Genomic DNA, 27654 nt, shown 5'->3' on the forward strand with positions numbered 1-27654 from the left:
TCTTTGTGTCTCTCATAAATAAATAAATAAAATCTTGGGATGCCTGGATGGCTCAGTGGTTTGGCGCGTGCCTTTGGCCCAAGGCGTGACACTGGGGTCTCAGGATCGAGTCCCATGTCAGGCTCTCTGCATGGAGCTTGCCCTCTTCCTCTGCCTGTGTCTTTGCCTCTCTCTCTCTCTCTCTCTCTCTCTCTCTGTGTGTCTCTCATAAATAAATAAATAAATAAATAAATAAATAAATAAATAAAAAAAATCTTAAAAAAGTTTCTAAAATTACAAGATTTTGTCTTTGAGCTGTGAGTTTTGGGATGAGGAGTAGAAGAAATGCTTTGGTAGAACTGTGATCAGAAGAAATACTATCTACAGAAAAGGTGCTTTAATTACATAGAGAGTTCACAACCTAGTATATATAGAATTGCTTCTAATTTTAAGGAACGCATGCTAAATTTGTTATGCATTTGGTTCTTCTCTGTATTGGGCCAATGAAAACTACTTTGTTTCATTAGTTTCAAATACTGGTTGAACTCTAGGAAAAGGTTGGCAAACTAAATTATGGGTCTAGAGGCCAAATACAGCCTGCCATCTTTTTTTTGTAAATAAAGTTTTATTAGAACACAGCCATGCTCATGCATTTATGTTTTGTCTGTGACTGCCTTTGTGACAAAATAGCAGAGTCCAGTAGTTTTGATAGGAATTGGCTGGCTTGCAAAATCTAAAATATTTATTTTCTGGACCTCAATAGGAAAAGTTTGCCAACCTCTGCTTTAAGGGGATAAAAGGCAGGAAACTATAGTAAATTTACTCTGTGGTCACTGTGAAACTACTAAAAAGGGATGCTTATGAAGATTGAAATAATAGGAAAATAGTTAAGTGAAATTTGAATATTATAATATTAAAGTTATGGAATCTTTGTAACTCAGTCTAAGATTTTTAAATTTCCTTTTTCATTATAAAAGGAAAATATGACCATTACCAAAAAACAATGTAAATAGATATAAAGGGCAAGTTATTGGCCCCTTCCCCTATACTCTTACCCTACTTCTATCATACTGCCTACCTTTTTAAAATGGGACCAGATATTTTGAAACTCGATTTTTAAATGTACTTTTTAGAGCAAAATAGGGTGAATACATGCTGTTCTGCAAATTAGTAACAATTTTCCAGGTTTACTATTTACCATTGTTTGTGATTGCAGGCAGTACAGACCCCAGAAGGGAGGCATTTGTGTTGCCAATCATACTTCCCCAATAGATGTTTTGATCTTGACAACGGATGGATGCTATGCTATGGTAAGAGCAGCTCAGTGACAGTTCAAGTAAATGCATGTTTTATGGATTATTCAATAAACTTTTAATTTATTTTGGCACAAATTAGAGAGTTTTATATTAGAAAATGAAGGGGTTTTACTACTGTAGCTATATAAATGAACACTACTACATAGTGCAAGAAAAAGAAAGAAAATAGCTATTATATTTAAGGTTGTAAAAAATTGTAAGCTCCTGCCTGGCTGAGTCAGTGGAACATGTAACTCTTGATCTTGGCATTGTGAGTTTGAGCCCCATGTTGGGGGTAGAGGTGACTTAAAAAAAAATCTTCAAAAAAGTAAAAATAAATTAATGGATCAATCTTTTCTTTAAAAAGGTAGTAAAAATGTTAACTCACTGAAACGTAGACATACTTGAGCTTGATAGGACTTTACAAGGTTGATTCTGTCTTGCTTCTAAAATCCCTGCAGTGTTTAATAACACTTTGAGATGTTAAAGTCTTCCTCCTTAGAACTGTGCAAATCCCTTACCAGCCAATTAGTTGTGTCTTCCTTCAGGGAGCCATATACAATTAAAAAAAAATCAGACTTTTTAATGAAGATCAAGCAAGAAAGACAAACATATATGCCACATTGGAATAGAGGGGAAGGGAGAAGAAATGGGTAGGAAATATTAGAAAGGGAGACAGAACATGGAAGACTCCTAACTCTGGGAAACGAACTAGGGGTGGTGGAAGGGGAGGAGGGCGGGGGGGGGGGTGACTGGGTGGTGGGCTCTGAGGAAGACACTTGATGGGATGAGCACTGGGTGTTATTCTGCTGTATGTTGGCAAATTGAACACCAATAAAAAATAAATTTATTATTTAAAAAAATCATTGAGGGGGTTGAAGGCCTTTGTAAAAACTCCTAATTTATTGCCAGATATTTAATCTGTCTAAAATATGAGTTCAGATATATATAACTCTTGGGCAACCACATTTTACTACTTTATTTTGTCTAAGTCATGGAGCCCATTTGGAATCCAGGGAAGCTTTAACTATTTCTAGGAGAAGACTTATGGGAATTGCTAGTTCTTCACCTTGTTTAGGTTAGGCATCAGTTAATAGTTATGCAGCCTTTCTTAAGAAAAACAGGACAGGGCACTTGGGTGCCTCAGTGGTTGAGCCATCTACCCTTGGCTCAGGTTGTGATCCCAGGGTCCTGGGATCAAGTCCCACATCAAGCCTGCTTCTCCCTCTGCCTCTCTCTCTGTGTCTCTCATAAAAAAATAAAAATAAAAATAAAATAAATAAATAAATAAATAAAATCTTAAAAAAAAAGAAAAAAAGAAAAACAATGACATACATATGCATCATGCAAGCATGTCATGATTTTGTTTAAAAGCCCACTCAAGGACCCTTCTGTTAACAATCCTGGGTAGGCCCCAGCACCATTCTGGTCGTAGTAATAATTCTTTGCATTATGTGGACAAGCACTTTCACATCCATTGTATGTGAACTCACAGTAATACAGTGAGATTCAGGCTGATATTTTATTATAGAAGAGAAAGCGAAGGTTTGAGCATTTTAACCAACTTGGCTAATCACGATTTTGTGTCTCTGGGACCATATTCATTCTGTGTCCTGGTCAACAAAAAGTTAAATTGGTGACTGAGTCGTCAGAATTTTGTTGGAATGTTTTATGCTTTTTGATTATGGGTGACTGCAATTATAATATTAGCCACATTTTAGAAAAGCAGAGCTACTGCTAAGTTTCCAGTGGGATAGACATTGGACGCCAATTGGATTTAAGTCAGAGGCAGTAGAGGGCAGAAATGGGAGGAAACTTTATTGCTGACCTCCAAAGGTCACATGTGGCCTCTTCTGGCTAAACATAAACTATATATATATGTGAAGAATATTCAAGAACCCGTCTCAGTGGCTTTTCAAAGTCTTTTTCCCCTCCTAAACAAAGACTTGAACTTTTAAAAAAATTTTAGAAATATTTTCGAGTCATAGAGAGATTGCAATAATAAATATCCATATACCCTTTATTCATATTTACCTGTTAGTAGCATTTTGCTCCATTTGTTTTATCATTTGCATTCTGTGTGCTGTCTTTCTATCTACATAAAAATGTGTGTAAATTATTTATATGTTAATATGTTGATATTTAATATTTATTTCTAATATTAATATAATATTCAAAATTTGGGTCTGTACCAATTCATGCAGTTCATAGGGTTTTTCTTTTTTTCATTTGTATTTAGGTATTTTTATTAATTTGATGCCTCATAGTTTACTGTTTTTAGAAAATATGGAAGTCATTTGTTTTTAAATTTTTAAAAATTAAGGTATAATTGAAATTAGTTTTAGGTGTACAAAAATTCAGTATTTGTATACATTGTAAAATCACAGTAAGTCTAGTTAACATCCATCACCACACATAAAATTTTTTTCTTGTGATGAGAACTTTTAAGATCTACTCTCTAGCAACTTTCAAATGTGCAATACAATATTATTAACCATAGTCCATATACTGTATACCGCATTCCCATGATATAACTAGAAGTTGTACCTTTTGACCCCTTTCATTCATTTTGCCCGCTCCTTGGCATCTCCTCTCCCAACCTCACAACTGCCTTCAATGTATGGGTTTTTTGTTGTTTTTTGGTGGTGGTTTTTGTTTGTTTTAGATTCCACATGTAAGATCATATAGTATTTGTTTTCCCTCTATCTGGCCTATTAGCATAACGTCTCAAGGCCTAACCATATTGTTTGTGATGGCAGGATTCCATTCTTTTTTAATGGCTGATAAAGTGTGTACACACGTATATCATGTTTTCTTTATCCACTCACTCATCAACAGACACTTAGGTCATTTCCATACTTGGCTATTGTAAATAATGCTGCAGTGGGCATGGGGGTACATACATCTTTTCAGTTAGTGTTTTCTTTTTTCCTTGGATAAATAACTCAAAGATGGAATTGCTGGATCATAAGGTAGTTCTGTTTTTATTATTGGAGAAACATAAGGTTCTTTCTTGCTTTCCCCCAATCCATATTTGCATCTCCCCTTTTTCATAGTGAATACCCTGGCTCCCAACGTATCTACCTATTTTCTCAATCCTATGATACATCTAAATTTGTTTCAGAATTGCCTCACTGTTTTGCTACACAAATGACTGTTGTAAAAAAAAAAAAAATCCAGGTATTTTGCAGTTCTCTTCAAAGAGAGATAGAGGGTGTGTAGCCAAATACCATCTTTGTACATTTGTTAGGGTTTCCCCTTTTTTCTTCAGTGTTGTTCTTTTATTAGCTTGAAATGCAGTTGGGTTTATTTGTTTCCGTTTGCTTTCGGTTTGCTAGTTCCACCCTTGTTGATTTATTATTGGAAGCTTCTAAATATCAAAACTAAACAATAAAGGTAAATTCTTAATAATGTCACTTCCTCTCTTCATTCTGCTCCATTCCTTCCTACATTTTAGTTTTCCAACTTCACTGCTTTGGATTTTTTTTCTTTTTGTAGAAATAGATATATGTATATATTACTCCTTCTATTTTACACAAGGGGTAGCATACTATATTTGCTCTTTTGCAATTTGCCTTGTTACTTAAGATTGCCTGAGTTGTGAGCATAGCTTGATGTATAGGGATGTTCAATTGCTATGTTATACACCTGAAACTAGGGTGACGTTGTGTCAACTATACTAAAAAAAAAAAAAAGATTTTTTTTAAAGCCCCAAACCAGGAAAAAACCCCACCCCAGGATCTCTGGGAAGTTATTCCTTACAGAGTAGATCAACTTTACTCTTTTCCCAGCTGCCTGGCACTCTACTGTGTGTATGTAGCATAGTTTATTCATTTGATTTCTTGTGTTTGCATTTAGGTAGTTCCAATATCTCAAAATTACAAGTAATATATAATTAAAACCTTGTGCATATGTATTTTTGTTTTGTTGGAGGTATGTCCTCAGGATAAATTCCTAGAAGTGGAATTATTGAGTTGAAGGATAAATGTCTATGTAGTTTTGATAGATGTTGCCAAATTTCCTTCTACAGGTGTTATAACCTCCCCCTTCCCAAGCAATGTCAGAGTGCCATTTTCTTTCTTCCTAACTTTTTATTTTTTTTGGAGAGAGATATAGAGTGTCAGCAGGGTGGGGGAGCTGGGCAGAGAGAGGGGGAGAGAGAGAATCTTAAGCAGGCTCCCCATCCAGCTCCATCCCATGACCCTGAGATCGTGACCTGAGCCGAAATCAAGAGTCAGACGCTTAACCTATAAAGGTACCGAGGAACCCCTGAGTGCTGTTTTCTTCAGCCTTGGCTCAGAGTGCATTGTTAAGCTTTTGAGTCTTTTCAGTCTGATGAGTGAGAAATTTCAGTGTAGTTTTAATTTGCATTTCTCTTATCTTGACTAAATTGACATACTTATACTTTTTAGAGTATAACTAGTGTAGCAATATTTTCAGCTTAAAATCCAAAGATGCTACTAAAGAATACTTTTTCTTATATTTGGCCATTCATGTCCTTTGATTAGACAAAGAACTTAAATCAGTAGAAAGCCGATCTATTCTCTTGTTGGGGAAAAGGAACTTACTGGTTCCTTAAAATAAATAAATAAATAAATAAATAAATAAATAAATAAATAAATAAAATAAAAGCTCTCTTTGCCTAGCTGTGCCTTTACATTTTTCCTTTTTTTCTCATGATACTTTAGGTTGGCCAGGTTCATGGTGGGTTGATGGGAATTATTCAGAGAGCTATGGTCAAGGCTTGTCCACATGTCTGGTTTGAACGCTCAGAAATGAAGGATCGACACTTGGTCACTAAGAGGTAAGCAGTGACATTACCCAGTGTCCTTTGGAGTAGCATAAAATCTACTAGTAGCATAAATCTTGGCCCTCCTGCCAAAGAGGGCAGAGCAGTACTCAGGATTAAACCTAAAATATATGGAGCTTTATTTGTGGTTAGCCTTTTCTGCTGAATCACTTGTCTTAGGTAATCTTTTTAAAAAATTTAATTTTGTAGTCATAGTGGGATATATGATGAATTTAGAAGGCCCATGTGTTTGTATTGTTGTGGCCTAGGGATAGTCCAGTCACTGAGTTTTCAGAATTAAAAATTACTACCTTGAAAGTTAAATAAGGGGATCCCTGGGTGGCTCAGCGTTTTGGCCCCTGCCTTTGGCCCAGGACGCAATCCTGGAGTCCCGGTATCGAGTCCCACGTCGGGCTCCCGGAATGGAGCCTGCTTCTCCCTCTGCCTGTGTCTCTGACTCTCTGTCTCTCTCTATGTCTATCATGAATAAATAAATAAATAAATCTTTTTAAAAAAAGAAAGTTAAATAATTGGTAACTATTTGCTGGGTCAATAGATAGCTGATTGTTTGCTGGGTGTCCATTATCACTTAAATCCATCTAGAGACAGATAGAGCTAATGTTCTTCATGGAACAGAAGGAACCCTTGGGGCTTGGGTTAGAGATGTGCTACCAGAAGCCTTTGTTGGGAAACAGCTTTTTGCCCGAGCCCTTTAACTGAAGGCCCTCTGTTGGTTATTGCTTTTAGAAACATGAAGGTGGGCCATGCTTTTAGTAGTAAAATGAAAAGTGCTTGTTGAAATCTGTTTAAAGTTAGTAAAACTGTGCCCCAGTTTGAGATTATTTAGCATTGGGACACTGGCTGCTGTGAGGTCTCTATCTGAGCCTTACCAGCTTCTGGTAAGCAGTTGGAAATACAGCGCGGGCTGCAGGGAAGGCGGAACCTAAGCCCAGAAGAACTTCTGTCATTCTCAGCTTTATGGTGTCTGTGTCACAGGACAGCTGAACCCTACTCATTTAAGGAGTTTTTTTTATACTTAACAGCCGTGAGGCAGATGGGTCCAGTAGTCAGTATTCCCATTTTTCAGATGACAAAATAATAGGGCCGTGGAGAAGGGCACAGACCTGAGGTGAGGGCATCAGAGCCTTGTCTCATGACTACATAGCATTCTTTCTATGAAAGAATTTTAGAAAATTTATTTATTTGAGAGAGAGAGAGAGAGAGAGAGAGAGAAAGAGAGCACAAGCGGCATCAGGGGCAAAGGGAGAAGCGACTCCCTGCTGAGGAGAGAGCCCAATGCAGGGCTCCATCCCAGGACCTGGCATCATGACTTGAGCCGGAGGCAGACGCCCAACCGACTGAGCCACCCAGCCGCCCCTAGCATTCTTTCTTCAGAGTAGGCTGAAATCGCTTGCTTTGAAATGAGAGAAATTGAACTAGTACAGATAACTGTATGCTTTTTAGAAAAGGCCCAACCTGAGCGTATTTCCTTTACTTATTTTCCCCTCCTTATTGCTGTACCATTATATTTGTGCTAGTAGAGTGTCAGGAAGACCAAGGAGGATTCCCACCTCTACCTTTATAAAGGTAGCATTTTGACCTTTTATTTTACTTTACAGACTAAAAGAACACATTGCTGATAAGAAAAAACTACCCATACTAATCTTTCCTGAAGGTAAGAAGGGTGACTGCCTACCAAGCCTTCGTGGATAACAAGTATGTGAGGCATTGGATTGTTCTAGAATTGGCATTCGTAGTCCAGATCTCTGCTGTTCTGTAGGAAAGAGATGTTCTTCTTTGAGCCAGTAATCCCTTGCTTTTGACATTTGATGGAAGTCGTGATGCCTTTTTCTTCCTTTTTTTTTTTTTTGGAAGTCATGGTGACTTTTGATCTTAAATGTCATTTCTGGGTAATGAACTTGGACAAGTATTGTTCATAAATTTTTAAAGGTCGTTATTTTAAAATATTGAAATTGTCACCTGTTGTGCTCAAGTTATATTTTCTAGAGTATTTAGTAACAAAGTTAAAGTTTGTTATCAAACTTGCTTAGAGCTCTTGAATTACTTACTTAAGCAGGGATGGAACTGTTTCCCAAAATGATATTCAGCTATAATTTTGCTATGATTTGAATATTTTATATCAAAATAATTCCTTTTAAAATTTTTGTTTAAAAAAAGACTGCCTTCATAAATATTCACCACCTCTTTTCCACCCCGTTTCAGGGACTTGCATCAACAACACTTCAGTCATGATGTTTAAAAAGGGAAGCTTTGAAATTGGAGGGACCATACATCCAGTTGCAATTAAGGTAAAACAAATGATCTCCTGGCCCCCCAAAAGGGCAATGACTTGGTAACTTTGTTTTGATATAACTTCAACCTTAAAATCTCTTAAGAATACAACAAGCACTGTGTACGCTTCCCCTTGCTCCAGATTTATTGCAATATAATTGACATATATCAGGTAAATTTAACTTATACCATATGTTGACTTGATATACTTACATATTGCAAAATGATTACTACTGTAGTTTTATTTTTTTTTTAATATTTATTTATTTATTTATGATAGTCACAGAGAGAGAGAGAGAGGCAGAGACACAGGCAGAGGGAGAAGCAGGCTCCATGCATCAGGAGCCCGATGTGGGATTCGATCCCCGGTCTCCAGGATCGCGCCCCGGGCCAAAGGCAGGCGCCAAACCGCTGCGCCACCCAGGGATCCCACTACTGTAGTTTTAGCAAACACCTCCATCACATCACACAATTCCTATTTCATTTTTATGATGAGAACATTTCAGATCTATTCTTTTAGCAGCTTTCAAGTATATAATACAGTATTACTATCTATAGTCACCATGCTGTGCATTAGGTCCCCAGAACTTATTTATCTCAGAACTGAAAGTTTGTAGTCTTTGACCAGCATCTCCCCAATTCCTCCACTGTGCCCTCTCTCCTCCTCAGCCCCTGGAAACCATAATCCTAGTCTCTGTTTCTATCAGTTCAGCTTTTTTTAGATTCTGTGTATAAGTAATACTATCTAGTACTTATCTTTCTCTGTCTGACTTACGCTACTTAGCAAAATGCTTTCAAGGTCCATCTATGTTGTCACAGGTGTTAGGATTCCTTCTTTCTCACGGCTAAATAATATTCCACTCTCAATATATACCACATCTCTTTTTGCCTGTTCATCTGTTGAGAGGCACTTAGGTTGTTTCCAAATCTTGGCTCTTGTGAATAATATGCTGCAATGAACTTGAGGGTACAGTTATCTATTTAAGATCTTGCTTTCATTTCCATTGGGTATATTCCTGAAAGCGGGATTGCTGGATCATAGGGTAGTTCCATTTTTTATTTTTTTGAAGACTCTCTCATACTATTTTCTCTAGTAACTGTATTGATATATATCCGTACCAATAGTGCATCAGGGCATATGTTTTTTTCCTTTTTAAAATCTGTTCTACATACTGGGATTCTGCATTAGATGTGACTTAAAGAAAATGATTTGTAATTTGTTGCTAAACCAGAATGTTTAGAAACCACAACTTTAGTTAAACTTGCTCAGTTTGTAAACTGAATCTTGGAGATGTTATGTAATTTGCCTTATAGTCACACAGTTAGTTGGTGGAAAAATTGTGATGTCATTATATTAAAGTTATTTAGCCAACCAACATATTCAAGAGACCTATTGTGTAATAGGATCTTCCTCAAGGCATTTGTGTACTCTTTACTCAGATTCACCGACTGTTTACATTTTTGCCCTATTTGCTTGATCATTCTCTCTCTCTGGATATGTTTACAGATAGGAACCAGGGGACTGTCTGCCAGGCATTGTATTAAGTGCCAAGGACACAGTAATAGGCAAAATAGTTACTGTGACTACTTTCACTCACCTTCAAGGGAGACAGATATTTAAGACCCATGTGGATAACTCTCTAACTATAGCACTCTGGGACTCAGGTCAGAGAAGTTAGTGGGCCTGGTTTACTTTATTTATTTATTTTTTTTTAACTCATCTCTATCAAGCAAAGTCGTTTCTCTTTCTCTTGGGGTCTGATAAAGATGTTTAGCTTGTCACCTTGGAAACACTGACATGGATAAAAGAAGCCACCACTTAGTTCATAACTGGGATGTATTTTCTTTTCTTTTTCTCAGTATAATCCTCAGTTTGGGGATGCATTTTGGAACAGTAGTAAATACAACATGGTGAGCTACCTGCTTCGAATGATGACCAGCTGGGCAATCGTCTGTGACGTGTGGTACATGCCCCCCATGAGCAGAGAGGTATTCATAGATAACAACTAGTCTTTGGTGCTTTATCCAGTCAGATCAAGGCAAGGAAACTTTTACCTGAAATCCTGGGTGCCTTCCTTCTTCACATTAGCTAGAGCTGGACTTGCTTTCTTAGCAAATGAGTCATTAAAAAAAAGTATTTAACTTTTTAAAATCAGGCTATTTTATATTCAGGGACTCTTTTCCATAATAGTTTTTAATATTGCTGTTGGTTTAGTGAATCTACAGATATTACGGAATGTGATGTGTTGGATAAGACTAATAAAGATCATAAATATATACACAAGATACAAAATCAAACAATACAGCACTTCATTTTCTTGATAGAACAAATGATATTTGCTATGATTGAGAATAGAACTGAGCTAAAATATGAATCTTATTTTCTTTTTTTAAGAGAGAGACAGAAAGAGCAAGAAGGCATGCACATGTTGTGGGGAGCAGAGGGAGAGGGAGAGAGAATCGTAAGCAGGCTTCACACCCAGTGCAGAGCCCCACGTATGGCTCAATCTCAAAGCCCTGAGATCTTGACCTGAGCTGAAATCAAGATTTGGATGCTTAACCGACTGAGTCACCCAGGCGCCCCGAATCTTACATTCTAAAGCAAATCTAAATGACTCTGAGAGCTTTTTTTTTTTTTTTTTTTTGACTCTGAGAGCTTTTAAGAGTTATTTGAAAGCTCTGTTCTCAGGAAGTACTTGTAATTTCCTTTTTCCCCAGGAAGGAGAAGATGCCGTCCAGTTTGCCAACAGGGTTAAGTCTGCTATTGCTGTGCAAGGAGGATTGACTGAGCTTCCCTGGTAAGGCAGTTTGCAGAAGTACTATCTTTTTTTTTTTTTTTTTTTAGTGAAAAAAATCTATTTTAATAATGTCATTGATTGTGGTAGTCAACCAGAGGTGTAGCTGAAAACGACAGTGGTTTACATAGAATAACAACAGCTTAAATCTGGTCGAAGTTTAGCCCTCTTCCTTAAACGTGGGTGGTGAAGGCTGGTATAACAGGTCATTCCATATGCTTCCATCCTCAGTGTGCTTCCACTCGAGGGTTCAGGATGGTGGCTTCAGTGCTGCTCCACACCTATAGAAAATGGCCAGCAGGAAAGAATTAAAACAAGGACACACCTTTGTGTGTGAGCACAAGGTAGAAGTTGGGCATGCCACTTCCATGTCTACCCACCAGCTAGACCTCAAGTTATACGATAACAGCTGCACAGAAGGCTGGCGAATGCTGTCTTTGCTCTGGATAGCCATATATCTAGCTAAAACTCAGATACTAAAGAAGAAAATGAGAAAAGATTTGGTGGTGGGGAATGGAGCCTAGGAGCAAGGGGCAACTTATAGGCTTGTTCATATTTTATGCTAGCTGTAACTATATGTATATATACATAAGTTACAGCTAGCATATATATATATATATATATTAAAGATTTTATTTATTTTTTTATGAGAGACACACAGAGAGAGGCAGAGACAAAGGCACAGGGAGAAGCAGGCTCCCTGCAGGGGGTCTGATGCAAGACTCTATCCCAGAATCCTGGGATCACCATCTGAGCTGGAAGGCAGATGCTCAACCACTGGGCCACCCAGGTGCCCCTAGCTGTAAATATATTAAAGGAAACTTAAAAAAAAAAAAGGAAATAAGTGAGATATTTTAGTGATGGAAACTTTGGATTTAATTTTTTGTTTGTTTGAGGGTGGTGGAATGTAGGGGAGTGTCTTAGTCTGCTTGGGCTACCATAACAAACTACCATAGATTGGGTGGCTTATACAATGGAAATCCGCTCATGGTTCTGAAGCCTGGAAGTCTGAGATCAGGGTACCAGCAAGGTCGGTTTCTGGTCAGAGCTCTCTATCCCTTTTGGCTGGCAAATGGCCACCTTCTTGCCTTTGTGTGAGCATGGAGAGAGAGGGAGAGAAGAGAGCAGGCTCACAGGTGTCTCTTCTTTTAGGGGCACTAATTCTACCTTGAGGATTAGTGACCACCTTTATGACCTCATCGAAACCTAATTACTTCCTAAGGTCCCATCACCAGATACCATCATATTGGGGGTTAGGGCTTTAATATATGAATTTGAGGAGGAGATGCACAAACATTTAGCCTTTATCAGTGAGGGTAAACTGTAGCTACATTATCATGGGAGATTAAGTTTTCACACACACAGACATTATGCTAGCAAGTTTACATAAAACAGTTCATACTTCAAATCCTTTAAGTTAATAAAGTCCCTCTGTTTATCTTTTTTTGGTGTTTGAAAATGCTTTGCATGACAATTATAACAGTGTTCTAGGAGGAGGATTTGGCTGAGTCAGGCTGTCAGCCCGTTAAACCAAGAACTTTTGAACCTGCAGTGGGACCTTGGACCTCTCAGCAATGAAGCCTCTGGAATAAGGACTGGTTGGCTTTTTATACTCCTTTATGCAAGGGTGGAGAATGGAGAATGCCTCTAGAATATTTTATCCATCCATATATCTTTTTTTAAAAAAAAGATTTTATTTATTTGAGAGAGAGAGAGAGACAGCAAGAACACAAGCAGGTTGAGGAGCAAAGGGAGAAGCAGATTCCCCACAGAGCAGGGAGCCCAATGCAGGACTCGATTCCAGGACCCCGGGAGCATGACCTGAGCCAAAGACAGACACTTAACTGACTGAGCCACCCAGGCGCCCCTATCCATTCATATATCTTGAGTACAACCAATTTCACCCAAGAAAGTTTTCTGGCATCTGTTATGCTAATTAGGAAGCCACTAATTTCTCTAGTGAAAACCCATTTCTAAAATTAATTATATGAGTTAGCAAAGTTTGGGAAGTTGATGGAAGGCAGACACAGCTGAAGCCTTAGAGTGTCACCTTTAGATGGTGGCCTTCTAATTAAATGCCTGGCTGACCATCCCTGGAGTATGAGTTCTTGACTTAGGGCCACTTGACTGGCCCTTAGGTCAGGAGTAAGGTCAGGATAGGTTAAAACTAACATTTGTATCACACTTCCTAACTTGAAATATGTGAAGCTAAATTATAGACATCATAGCATCGTGATATGACAGGTATACACGAGTCCCAGTTTATAAATGCCCTAGTGATCCAAGTTCATTCTGGATCTGGCTCCTGCTTTCTTGCTCATTGTTTTAATTTCTTTACCTTGCTTTCTCTCACCTGATATCTCAGCTGTGCTCCTGAGCCAAAGCCATATGAAAATCTTGGAGCTTTGGATCAGTAGCCTCAGACACCAAAGAAAGGAAGAAATCCTTGAAAGATAACAGAGAAGTCAGCCACAGGACAGATCCCAATCATGATTGGCTTAAACAGAATCTCAGAAATGATCCTTAGGGGGCAGCTGGGTGGCTCAGTCGGTTGAGCAGTTGAGTGCCTCCCATTAGCTCAGATCATGAACCCAGAGTACTGGCACTGGGCTCCCTGCTCTGCAGGAACTCTGCTTCCCCTTAGCTCTCCCCTCACCCCCTGCCTCTGCCTGCTTGTGCTCTTTTCTCTCTCTTAAATAAATAAATAAATAAATAAATAAATAAAGTCCTTTAAAAAAAAGAAATGATCCTCAGAATTTTTCAATTCCCTTTTATAGGGCCATAAGCAATTTTTTAAATAAACGATTAGTTTTAATTACCCAGCCTCTTCTAAAAAAAAAAAAAGGACTCACTGTCTTCTTTCCAGGTCTAGCTGTCATTCACACACTGGGTATGAATGAACTGGTTTTTTCCTAGATTAAATGGGAACTCAATTGTATCATAAACAGGCTTTTATATATGGCTGCTGGCCTCCTTAGGAACTCAGATCTCTGCCATTGCAAAGGGGAATTGGTTAAAACTTTAAAGTCTCTAGAGGGGACAAATCACAGTTGGGGTGCTCAGAGCAGTCCGAGAGTTTTCTGAGTGCTTAGGAGAGCTGCATCAAAATAATGTCAGGATGCTCAAGGGCAAATGTCGCTAACTTTTTTTGTCAGTTTTGCCCTGCACCTTAGGAAAGAATGGCCTTTCTTCTGCCTCTCCCTCCCCCACTTAGTTCTTATTAATCAGAATTCACACAAATGCTGTGAAGAGTTAGTGGCAGCTCATTTGGATAAAGGAGGCTTTGGGGGACACTGCTGGGGAGCTAACAACAATTTATAGCCTTGTTTCAAGGAAATTTCCTACAGCTGAGCCTCTGGAAGACGTGTGGACCACAGGCTATTTTAAGTTGAGGGCTTACTGATGGGCTCTGTCTTGGACTTGCCTCCAGAGGCCAGAACTTTGCAGTGGTTCAGACAGGCGTCTGTTTGTAGGTCAAGTTCTGTCTGCCTTCATGGCATTGAGTTCACGGGCTAACCTATGATCCATTCATCATCATCAGAGAGCACTTGGTAAACATGTGTGCTTCACTGGGTTAAAATTAAACAGGCACAGTATAAAGTAAGCAAGTTCACTGTTCATGCTCTCCCAGGAGTTAAAATAAAAAACGATAGATTAGGAAAGAAATTGTGGCTCCTTAGAATCTAGTCTCCTCCCAGAGCTTCCAATTTGTTATTTCTTCATGTTGTCCAAAGAAGGAAAGGCATGAAGAGTCTTTATAGCCCAGGCAGCTCTGTGTTTTCACCACCCTGGAGAGAGTTCAAAGATTCCCAGGCTCTGAATGAAGGAATGCTGCTGACATAGGCACTAACTACTGGTTAATTGCAATTTACGATTTTGTTGTTTGTTTTAATTCTGAGTCTGTTTTGGGATATGGAAGATTATAATTACTTGAAATATATAGTGCTTTGAATGAAAATACAACTTAGTGGACATAGGATTAAATTTGAATAATGATTACCCATACGTGTACAGTACCCTCAGCATTACTTGTGTGTATGTATTTTAAATGTTCTGGATTGTTTCCTAGTAAGACATAGGTTGATTAGATGAAAGAAAATAATACTTTGCTTTCCCTGGGGAAAAGGATAGGCAAACAATTCTAGTTTTAATATAAAGTCCATTGAATATTGAACATTGAATATAGTAATCCTAACTTCTAAAAAGAAACTGAGTGGAAGGAGATATTATGCTATATTTTATTTTATTAACTAATTAATTAATTTAACTTTTTTTTTTTTTTTTTTTTTTTTTTTGAGAGAGAAAGACAGAGAGCATGAGCCGAGGGGTGGGGGTAGGGGCAGAGTGAGAGAGATAATCTCAAGCAGACTCCATGCCCAGTGCAGAGCTTGAAGCCGGGTTCGATCATGACCTGAGCCAAAATAGAGTCACTTGCTTAACCAACTGAGCCACCCAGATGCCCCTGATTTTTTTATTCCATATTTTAATCAGAGATCAGAGAGATTGTTCCTTCCCCAAAGTAATACACATTTGGTGAGTGGTAGAACAGAGACGGAAATCTTGGTCTTTCTGCCTTTTTTTTTTTTTTTTTTTTTTTTTTTTTAAAGATTTTATTTATTTATTCTTGAGAGAGAGAAGGAGAGACAGAGCCAGAGACACAGGCAGAGGGAGAAGCAGGCCCCATGCACCGGGAGCCAGACATGGGATTCGATCCCGGGTCTCCAGGATCGCGCCCTGGGCCAAAGGCAGGCACCAAACCGCTGCGCCACCCAGGGATCCCGGTCTTTCTGCTTTTAAATGCAATGTTCTTTGCCCAGTTGCTGACCAGCCACTTGAGTGTTGTGGCACCCCTGCAGGGTGTGTTAACAGCAAATGCTTTTAAATCCTTGTTGGGAAAATCTTTTATTTATTTGCCTTCTTATTCCCAGGGATGGAGGGCTGAAGAGAGCAAAGGTGAAGGATACCTTTAAAGAAGAGCAGCAGAAGAATTACAGCAAGATGATTGTAGGCAATGGATCTCTTTGAATTGGACTGAAAGCTACCCTGGTGATAAAATCTGGCTTCCTGGAACTAGCCCCTAGAAATGGAATGTGTTGGGGTTTTTTGGTGGGGGAGTAGACTATTGTTTTGTAAACTGTTTTGTTGTTGTCGTTGTTGTTGATCTTTTCTACAGGATTGATCGTCTCTACGTCTTTATGCCAGAGGCAGAACCCATCACAGGCCTTTTTTTGGCTTTTCTTGTTATAGCATTAGCTTCCTGAATTGTAAGGTAGTTTACTGAGTTTAAACACATTCTGCCTTTTGTAAAATGATGATGTCATTGTTGATTGAATGAAATACTTATGAGGGGGTGGAAAGTTCTTCTACAACACATTTGGAACTCACTGTGTTTAGGACTTTGTTGATATGGTAATTCTCAAAAAACCCCAAGCTCTTTTCATGATTAACTTTCTCACTGCTCCCTCTCCCCCTTCAATCACTTAAACAGCAGGATTAAACATCTGTTCAAGGTTACCACTGCACTTATGTTCTACTGCAAGGTTGGGGGGGGAAAAACATGAAGGATGGTATTTAGGAGAAAAGAAGGAATTTGTGGCCACTTGATCTGAAAGTTGAAAGCAAGTAAAAATATATATTTTTTTACGAGTGTGTTAGAAGAGAACTACTATTTGGTAAGCTTTACCAAAGAAAAGTGAGTGCAGGTTTCTGTGTGTGTGCACTTTTATGTAGGCGAATTTTGAATGAACACTCTAGCTGGCAATTGGTGATAAAGTTTTAAGTTTTCCTTGTTTGTACACTAAAGATTTATATCCAGTGCCTCTCCTATCTACTGATTTGATTTTGTACTGAAACGTATTTTCAAACAGGAGAGCCTTTAACAACAACAACAAAAAATCACAGTGTCTTCAGCGGGAGTATGAATGAGCCAGGTGTGTGTGCTGCCCCTCACCCTCCACCCCTTTGAGGTTTATTTCAGAATGTTCCGTTTTTAAACAGAAAAATAAGTGGTAAAATTACCTTTTGGAAACTGAGCCTTAAATTTTTTAAAGGGAGAAATAAGTGTTTCCCAACTCACACAGCATAAGCAATGTTTGATAGCAATATAATGCCATGTTAAGCTCTGAGAGTGTTATATCTCTTCTGGTAACCATGTACAAAATGTGAAACTGTCTTACCATGAATATAAATAAATTCTATATTTCTAAATATGTGTTACATTATTTTCCCTCTCCTCTCCCCTGTTCTAGTTTGGGGTAAGTTAAATTCGTTCTTTTTATAAACAAGGATTGTTTGTTTTTCATATCAATGGCATAGTTAGATTTTATTGGACTGGAATGTGTGGGAAATGAGAACATGAACGGCTAGTTTTGTTTTTTGTTTTTTTCTCTTTTTTTCAGCCTAATTATCTATCTGGGCTCTGACCCTGGGACTCTACCCTGAGCAAGTCATAAACTTCACTTAATTTGTAGGTGAACTCAAGCAACTATCTTTTAATTGACTATGGTATGTCCAGCATAGTGCTATCAGTTATATTCTTATCGAACTGGATGGGTTTGGTTCCAAAGGAACATTTGCAAACAGGTTACCCTAATAGTCAGCTACTCTTCTGTTCTTATCCTCCCCCCATCCTTTTTCCCTTTGTTCTTACCATTTGAGTCTTTACTTTGATTTTTTTTTTTTAAGATTTTATTTTTAAGTAATTTCTACACTCAAGGCGGGTGAACCTACCACCCTGAGATCAAGAATCACATGCTCTACTGACAGGCAGCCTGGGGGCCCTGATTTTTCCCTTTGATCTTGACTGAAAATCACCTAATCCATATATGTATGTTGGGGTGACTCTTTGTCTTGTTTTTTTTTTTTCTCAGAGCAGTCCTTTTTCCCTTTTACTTTCCATGTCCAATATAATTTAAATTAATGAAGCCATTCTATTAATTAGCCCAGCTCTCAAAAAACCTGATAGAACAATTAACAGCTGTTTTGTTTGGACACCAATAAGATGTATCTTTCTAAGAGCACTGTTAAAACAATAATGCTACCACGTATTCATTAGAAAATCTAATTCTATCTCAATAAGAACTTTTGTAGGTCTTTGATTTATACAACTAGTTTTTAAGTTGTTTGGGGAATTGCCATGCTGCGGCAAACTTGTTTTTAGAAAGCAAATATTGCTCAGATTTAGCATATGTTCCCTAGAATTCCTGTTTTTGCATTTGCCTTCCCTAATATTGTTTTAATTCTTTTATTGTTATTTTTTAAAGATTTGATTTATTTATTCATGAGTGACACAGAAAAAGAGAGGCAGACATAGGCAGAGTGAGAAGCAGGCTATCTGCAGAGAGCCCAATGTGGGACTCGATCCCAGGACCCCGGGGTCATGACCTGAGTCAAAAGCATACCCTTAACCACTGTGTTGTGCCCAAGATCACGAATCCGAGAAACCACCGAGGAGCCACACCGATGCAAACACACGAGGGTGTGTTTACAAGCCCGAGCTTGGGTCCAAGTATACCCGACACAGCGGAGCAGGGACTTGGACCCCGAGACTAAGAAGCACAGCAGTGTTATAGGGGCCAGTGGCCAATGAGATTGTAACATACGCAGAAAGTTGCACAATCGTGTCGGTCCACACGCAGGTGGCCAATTGAATTACGATTCACCTTATAGTGACCATTTGAACTAGCCCATTATTCTGGTTAGAATTGGCGTGCAGGTTGGGGGGGCAAAAGAGGCGTTTTCATTCCTTGGCGGTTAAAGGTCAGAGGTCCCGCATTCCTATGTGTGCTGGTTTCTGATAAGGGTGTGCTTCATAGCTCAACTAGGGTGAGGGAGAGCCTTAAACAATAGGCAGGTCCTGTGGGGGGTTTTACATGAGATGGCGGGTGTAGCACAAAATGGAGCTACAAGCTCTGCTTGTCCAGGGGTAGAGGATTTTTGTTAGATTTCCTGGGTCCCACACACTGAACCACCCGGTGTCCCCCTAATATTGTTTTACAATGACTTTAGAAATACTCTGTCCAGAGTTTAGTCTTCTAAACTTCTGAGTCTTCTGTAATTATAATGGGATACCAAGGATTGGCAGAATTTTGGTAGAAAAATCCCTTTAGATAAGACCTTTCATCTAGCCCTTGCACAGATTCATTCATTGAGCCTCAAGGTTGCCTTCCTAAATTCCAACTCTTCCTGGCCATATTTACAGACACAGGGTTCTAGGAATGCCAAGATTTTCTGAAATGTCCTGGCACATCTTAGGATTGGATGAGCAACTGTGGTAAGAAGCAGTAAATATACTCAAAGCATGGGAAGTAGTCCTGGATCATAGTCCGGTGCAAAAAACAGCCTTGAGGGAAATTTTCCTGGATTAGCAGACTTTCCAAGGCATATTTATCTTTGCGTTGGTGGTTTGCCATCATCCCTTCCATGCTTATGTTGCACTTTGGGCATTCTGTTGCTAACTTAAGAGCTCTTCATTTGTCATGACTACAGATAATGTTCTGTGGGCACGAGGACTGCCTTTTGGCCAGAGTTGCTCTCAGCTGTTGTCTCTGAGATGTGGCTTTCTGCCAGGCCCGAGGAGGATGTGATGGGAGGTGGGCTGAAGCTGGCATTTTGGGTTGGTACGAAAAACTAGGGCCTGCTAAAAATCTTGACAAAAGTTGTGGGCTTGCTTTATTTAATACTAGTTTCTAATGGATTAATGCTAGTAGTATTTGATGTTATTTTTTGGAATACTGGTTAAGATTGATGAGATAGAGAGTCACAAAGATGTTTTCTAATTGTGGCTCTAGCACTCACAGGCTTTATAGCCTTTGACAATTCTCTGATTCTCAGTTATCTTCTTCTTCTTTTTTTTTTTTTTTAATTTATTTATTCATGAGAGACACAGAGAAAGAGAGAGAGGCAGAGACACAGGCAGAGGGAGAAGCAGGCTCCATGCAGGGAGCCCGATGTGGGATTCAATCCTGGGACTCCAGGATCACGCCCTGGGCCTAAGGCAGATGCTCAACCGCTGAGCCAAAAGGCATCCCGACTTTTAAATTTTTTAAAAAAAGATTTTATTTATTTATTTGAGACAGAAAAAGTAAAATGGGTGAGAGACAGAACATGAGCTGGGGGGAGAGGCAGAGGGAGAAGCAGATTACCTGCTGAGCAGGGATCCTGATGCAGGACTCCATCCCAGGACCCTAAGATCATGACCTGAGTGGAAGGCAGAAACTTAACTGTTGTGCCCAAAATTATGTATCCGAGAAACCACCAAGGAGCCGACACCGATGCAAACACAGGAGGGTTTATTTACAAGCTTGAGCTTGGGTCCAAGTATACCCGACATAGCGGATCAGGGACTTGGACCCCGAGGTGGGTTCCAGCTTAGTTTTATGGGCTGGTCTAGGGGACCTCCAGAAGGGGTGGAGGAATTTCTCAAGTTCTGTTCTCTTTCTGATATGGGACTTTCTGCAGCTTGCTTGAGCTCTGTTCTCATTCTAATATGGGGCTTTCTAGGGCGTTAAGCTGTAAACTGTTTTTTTTCCTGTAACTGAAGCAAGGTAAATTTCCGCTCTTATTCGCAGGGGCCTGGGATGGCTGTACTTGTGCTAATGCTGAACTTAAAGTGGAATGGCCTTAATTTTCTCGGCCTCCGCATAACCAACTGAACCACCCAAGTGCTTGTTTTTTTTATTTTAATTTTTAAATTTCTCATTTCTATGAGTTATATTTGGCTTTTTCAAATGTACTTACTCTTGAATAACTTTTAAAGCATCTGATGCTTATTGATTTTATATTTTTTCCAATAATTCCAAAATCTTACATCTTTTGAGGGTATAAGGTCCCCCCACCCCCGTTGCTTCTCATTAATGGAGCTTTATTTCTTTGTGTGTTTAGAGATATTTCACGATGATCTGTCATTTTCTATGGATTTTTTTTATCTTCCATTAGGCCTTTAGAACAGGAATCAGCCAATTGTAGCCTATAGGCTAAATCCTGCCCTCTGCCTGTTTTTGTAAATAAGATTTTATTGTAAGCCAGCCACACCTATTTATTTATACATTGTCTGTGTTTGTTTCTGCATTATAACAGCAGGGTCAAGTAGTCGCAATAGTGATTGAAAGGCCCACAAAGCTTAAAATATTTGCTCTCTGGTCCTTCACCCAAAATAGTTTGCCTACCCCTGCTCTAGGGTATTATCAATCTGGGACCACTTTAAACTAAATTATTGGCTTGAGGTTTATTGAACCATGTAAACAGTCAGAATTTAGCCTGTAAACCCAAATGAGAACCATTTTGTGGTTTTTGAATTCTCTGTATAATTTTTTTGAAACTCATCCATATTGTTGTGTTTATAAGCAGTTCATTCCTGTTAATTGCCAAGTCGTTTAAAATCCTTTAGGGAAAATTATTTTTCCCTTTCACTTAGCACTAAGGATTGACAAAGACAGTCTCCCTGGCTGGCATCTGGGAGTGGGGGATGGGTGATTTCTACTTTCTTCTTCCTTAAAGGATGTACCCCTTTGAGATCAAGCTTCAAGGGAAGGGTCTCTGGTTGGAGGTTAGTGGTCTCACCTTGGGCAGGCCTTCAATTTTGTCTCTTGTTCCTTAGGCCCCTGATGCTATGGAAACCACTGCTCCAGTTTGTTTGTTTTAGCCAATGCCCACAATGTGGAAGCCAGCAGGGGCCTCTGTGCTCTGCTGCTGTCTCTGGTTAACTCATCTGCTCTCTGTCTTTGGCCTGAGTAGTCATAACCTTCTTGCTAGTTTCAGAAAGCATTCAAAATAATTTTCTTTTATCAGATAAAAAGAGGGTGGGTTATATGCTCATAGACATAAAAACTTAAGAAAGCAACAACTCTAAAAAAAAGTTTCTCTGAGCCATTATTTTATTTTTTAAAGATTTTATTTATTTGAGAGAGAGTGAGAGAGAGCACGAATAGGGGGAGGGGCAGAGGGAGAAGCAGACTCGCTGCTGAGCAGAGAGCCCTTTGTGGGGCTTGATCCCAGGACCCTGGGATCATAACCTGAGCCAAAGGCACAGGTTATGACTGAGCCACCCAGGCACCCCTGAGCCATTATTTTAATATAAAGAGCTAAACTTTTTCTTCAGAATTATAACTTTTAATTTGTAAATTAAATACTATGATGAAGGTACACAGGAAGATACTGACCAACACTGGAAAAGCTGTTCAATTTTTGGTGTCTGGAGAGAGTAAGTAACCTAATGGCATGCAAGCAGCTGCAGGCTCAGGGGCATTCTCTGCTTTGTGATAAGTGGCAAATTCTCTTGATGCCCAGGTTATACCCTGGGTGGAGGTCCTGTCAAGGCCTTTTATGGCACATCATGGGGGTCAAACATCCCTGTGATGGGTGCTCCTTTGCTGTTAATAGGAAGCATAGAGCAATTTTGGCTACTTGTTGGCCTCTTGGCTCTATATCTGGAAAAGATGCCCAGGATAGCTTTGAAAATAGAGCATGTATCCTATCTTGGTGAACTAACACATTTTAGATCCCTTTGAGACCCCCACACTATGATTAAAGAGTGAGAGGTGTCAGGAAGAGTGGGACCAAAGAGTCAGTCTCCTCTCAAGGTTGAATATGATATGTATTTCTTTTGAAAATAAATGAATTTAATTTTTTTTGGAAAAGCTTTGAAAATCCTGTCCTTGACTTGGTTAAGATACATCCTTGCCAGTTACAAAAATCAACTGGGAATCAGGTTAGAGTTGGGAAAGCTCTCAATTACCGTTTCTCTGGCTTTATAAAGTAAAATGCAGATATTTGGTGCCTGCAGGGTCCATCACTGTTCTGGGCCAGGGGACACAGCAATGACAGAGAAAGACAAATCGCTGGGTTCATAGAAATCTACTGAAGCAGATGGAAAATTTTAAAAAATCAAGAAACAAACGATGGACGAAACCATCACAATGAATTCATAGTGGCCTTTACTTTTTTTCAGATGAGCCTGGGATAGTAAATGCCTAAACATTCCTTAGAGTTTACAGAAAGTACACTACAGTTACACAGTGTCGATGGAATCATGCTCTGTGATTGGAAGAAGGTAGTGAACCTAAGCTCTGTGGAACACATACCTACAATGCTTATGGCTGAATCGACTGAGCATTTGACCTTGGTTAAGGCTTGTTTATCACAGCCACCTTTTGATGCAGCAGGCCTGACGTCTAGCTGTTGCTAAATCAGGCACAAGTGAAAGAGTACCAAGTTACCTAACTGGAAGGAATTTTCATTGCTAGTTGTTTATGAGGCGGGTTCTCAAACTTCCTGAAGAGCCAGAATTTTGTTCAGGATGAGGCAGGGGAATGGCTTCGAAACCCTGTTTTATCCAGTAGGTTCTACAGTAATTTAGTTCACCAAAGGAGTGACAAATGAGATACCATAGCTTCAGCTGATACATTCCTTGGTTTAATACCTCTTTTTGGAAAATGCTTCTAATAGTGATTTTGCATAGATATTTGACACATATTTGATGAAATGCAAACAATGGCGGATTCTGTTAGTCCTGAGGCTCTACACTGTCCAAGACAGGAATCTGCATTACAGAAGCTTAGAACCCTGAAGTAGAGACAGGACCACTAAGCAAAAGAGGAAGCACAAGGCCTATGGGGTTTGTTTTGTTTTGTCTTTTTGTCTGTCCCAGGAGGAATGTGCTGTGGAAGTCTGGAGAAGTGATTGATGCTGGGGATGAAGATGTGTGGGAGGGAAGACATTGAGCAAGCTGTGGAGGATGAATAAGTGCTTTCTGGGGAAATTAGGGAAAACACAGGTGAATGGATTCCTTGGTCTGTACCTAGACCACACCTCCCCCGTCCTGGCCCAAACAAAACAAAAACCCGAATAGGAGAGGGATGCTTATAATCACAGAACTGTTTGCCTCTAAAATGTCCCCCTTTTGTATTTGCAGAGCCATTTATTTGCTCTTTTTCTACCTCTACTACGAGAACCCAAGCCAACATTGTCCCTCACCTGGGCCACAGTAAGAATCTTGCAACTGATCTCCCTGCCTCTGTTCTTGGCTCCAAAATTGTCTCTTTGGTCAAAAGCCACTAGTGTGAGCATTTTAAGTTGTAACTGAATCATGTCACTCCCACATTCAAAACTCTCTGATGGTTTCCCATCACACTGAGAATAAAATCTAGAATCCTCTTCTGACCTCCAAGGCCTTGCTATGGAAGATCTGGTCACTGGTCACCCCCTCAGCCCGATTTCTGACATTCTTTCCTTTGTTCAACTTCTTCCCACACTCTGGCCTTTTTGTTCTTTTTTGAAGCCAACAAGAATATTCATGCCTCAGGGTCTGGACACTTCTTATTTAAGCTTAGGATGTTCTTCTCCCAGAAGCCTGCAAATCTCCTTTCTATTTCATTTATCTGCTCAACTATCCCCTCCCAGCATGGCCATCCTACTGGGTGTGTAGCAGCCCTTACCACTCCCCATCCTCTGACCCTGCTTTTCTTTCTTTCTTTTTTTCCTTTCCATTAGCACTTATTTCCAAACATTATGTATTCATTTTATGCATTCTCCACTACACAGTAAGTCTAATATTTGCTAAAAGAGTGGGTAAATCAGTGATCATTTCTCAATCTCTCCCTGACTTTCATGACCTTGGCGACCTTGAAAACTACAGGTTGGTTATTTTTAGTATATCCTCTAATGTGGGTGGGTTTTTCATGACTAGATCCATGTTATGCATCTTTGGCAGGAGTAACAAGAAGTGATATGCTGTAGCCTTTTCGTGGCATCCTATCAGGTCGTTCACTCACTGCTCTGCATCACCCTGCATGGACTCTGACACCTGCTCTGGTCCACCCTGGCTTTCCGACTACCGTGCTGAGGCCCACCTGACTCTGCCCTGCTTCTAGCTTTAGGCCTGAATTGTTCAGGAGAAAAAGAGAAAGGAGAAGGGTGTTTACTTGTTTGTTTTGATTCATGGTTGCAGAGTGTATCTTTTTCCAACCCTTGTTTTCAGTCTTACATGTTTCTTTACACATAGACAAGTATTTAAGACAGTTTTAAGACATTGACTCTTCTAGTAACAAGGTCACTTTCCTGGATGGATTTTAATTTGGCTTTAATAAACAAAGAATATGAAAATGCTTTAGGCTTGTGCTTTCAAGTTTCATTTTGAAAGCTGAGGTGTGATATTACTGTTGTAGGATTTCTCTGCCTCCAAAGGCCATGGTTCTTGTCATAACACTTTGAAGAATGAAGGGGTAGGCCAAAGAGTGGTGGGCAAAGTTTATTGAGTGATAGTATAAAGCTGCCAGAGAGGGAGGGGCCCCAAGAAGGTTGCCCTCAGAGTTCCTAAGTTTAGTGGTTTTTGTGAGCTCTTTTGTGGAACGGTCTTCTCCAACTAGGGTGGGCTGAGTCATGTTAGTCAGGACTTCAGTAGCTGTCTACCTATTAGGTTAATGTCAACATGCTGATGGTCTTTTTCCTGACATCTGGGGGCTTATGTCTTAACTGCCCCTTGCCTGTGATAGTGACAAAAGCTTTGTGGTTATTTGCCTTGTTTTGGGACTTTTTACAGAAGTCATTTCTGCAAAGGCTGAGAAGCAAAATGCTAGTGCAGTCTTATCTAAGCTGCAAAGCAGTATATTAGTGTGGTTTTATTTTATCTGTCTTGACTCCGTATTTTCTTGTTGGGGACCCTGGTCATGATTACCTGATTGTCCAACTAACTCCTAACATTACTATGAACCCAATTGAAGTCTGGCATTACTTGGATGCAGTGGGTAAATGTTATCCTTCTCTTTCCCATAGTCTTCCCTGCCACTTTCCCTGCCACGGAAGTTGGCATGTGCCCCCCAGGCTGGTGAGTTAGAGGATTTCTTCTGGTCTGAGGGTGGACGTATGACACAAGAGTGTCAAGCAGACACTTTTTGAAAGAGAGACAGGTTCTTTTCTTCTGAGATTGTAGGTGGAAAGAACTACCCAGATCTAGAGATCCTGAGGGTCATCTTTGCTGTCACATGGAAAGTATCTCCCGAGAATGAAGTCGACACAGAGGAAGGCAGACAGAAAAAGAGAGATCCATTCAGATGATATAGTTTGATACCTTTCATCTAACAATGCCTGAAGTTAGAAAACTGATTTTCCAGATACAAAAGTTGATAAGATCTCCTCCTCCGTTTAAGCTAGAGTAGGTTCGCATTTAGTCACTTAAGTTTATAGCTTTAGTGTGTTGCAAATGAAACAACTCTAAAACAAATGGTTTTATAAATAGACACATGTAATACATATCTGTATACATACACATGTGTATACACACGCGCGCATCACACACACACGCACTTTTCCTTTTTTAGCTAAGGAATCCCCCTTTGAATTCTAAAATATAGTCCATAAAACATAATATTGAATCAGGGATGGGTTTCCAAAGACCAGAGCCTCATTCACTTGGTTGCCCTTTGCCTTCATCAATGCTTTCCACCCCATGAAACCCTAAGGCTCTCCTGGACAAAAATTAAAGCACAGCTATAATGCGACGAACATGCAATTTTAAGGAATTTTCTTCCCTCAATTGTGGACCTAATTTTAATGATTTAAAAACAAAATATGTACAAGAGACCTTGTTGAACATTTACAGCATCTAAATGTCTCCCTCAGAGTAGTTTTTCAGACAGCATCAATTACTAAACTAAATTAAATATTAACGTAATTAAACTTGAGTCTAACTGAGACGGGTCATTGTGCGTAGGGGTTTCTGGAAGCTTCCTGCTCAGTGCAGAATTCCCATCTGAGGCAGAGAAGCCGGTGTGGGCTGTTTCTGCAGACAATGGAGCTTGCAGAGTTACAGATTCTTCCAGCAGCTGTAGAGCACAGAATCTCTGCTCAGTGCTAGGGCAAATAGCCAGGCAGTCTGAAGCAAGGCCCAGTTACTGCAAACTCCTAGGAACTGGAGGAATAGTTTCCAGAAGTCTCCGTCCACCATTTTAGTGTGAGATGGGGGAAAAAAGCATTTGAAGTCCTGAGTATTTCTCATTGTTAATCTATACCTGATTCTACTCTCTGTAGTCAGAGAGAAGTCCCCACATTCAAAACTAGACACTTCTTTGTGTCAAGAGTTGTAGGGAGGTAAATTTCATCAGCCAACACACCACTCCAACAGCTGAACATAAAAGGGATAATTTAACAGACTCTCCAAGGGATTTATCAATATTGGGAATTCGAGGTCCTACAATGCTTTCTTCTACTTTTAGGGGGAGCATGAGAAGGCAGGTCACGGTGTGTTTTTCTGAAGACACACACCTACTGTAGGAGAGAAAACTGCTTTACAGAAAAACAACTCTCACAATCTCCGAATGTATAAACCATGGCAGCATTTGAGAAAAAAAAAACAAAAACAAAAAAAAAAACAATATAAGAAGTAACCCATCTTCTCATCATGACTGGGAACCTTAGCATTTTGGTTGTTTCTTTGACCTGTTTTCTATCTTCTCTTTTCTTCTATTTATAGTGTGACTCCTTTAGCGCTTGTCTGGCTTTGGTTGCCTAT

At 39.5% G+C, this 27654-nt stretch overlaps 1 protein-coding gene across 1 annotated transcript in view; it reads left to right on the forward strand.

Annotated features, from left to right (window-relative positions):
- GPAT3 (glycerol-3-phosphate acyltransferase 3) overlaps window positions 1–17357 on the forward strand; it is a 61825-nt gene extending 44468 nt beyond the window's left edge. The window contains exons 7-13 of the mRNA XM_072810796.1: window positions 1196–1289; window positions 5963–6078; window positions 7683–7738; window positions 8287–8372; window positions 10216–10344; window positions 11074–11153; window positions 16079–17357. Of these exons, the coding sequence (XP_072666897.1) occupies window positions 1196–1289; window positions 5963–6078; window positions 7683–7738; window positions 8287–8372; window positions 10216–10344; window positions 11074–11153; window positions 16079–16175 (658 nt within the window). The 3' untranslated portion in view covers window positions 16176–17357. The remainder of the gene's footprint in view (window positions 1–1195; window positions 1290–5962; window positions 6079–7682; window positions 7739–8286; window positions 8373–10215; window positions 10345–11073; window positions 11154–16078) is intronic.
- Window positions 17358–27654: the final 10297 nt, after the last annotated feature.

This window comes from Canis lupus, chromosome 33 (genome assembly GCF_048164855.1).
Source record: "Canis lupus baileyi chromosome 33, mCanLup2.hap1, whole genome shotgun sequence".
Taxonomy (NCBI): domain Eukaryota; kingdom Metazoa; phylum Chordata; class Mammalia; order Carnivora; family Canidae; genus Canis; species Canis lupus.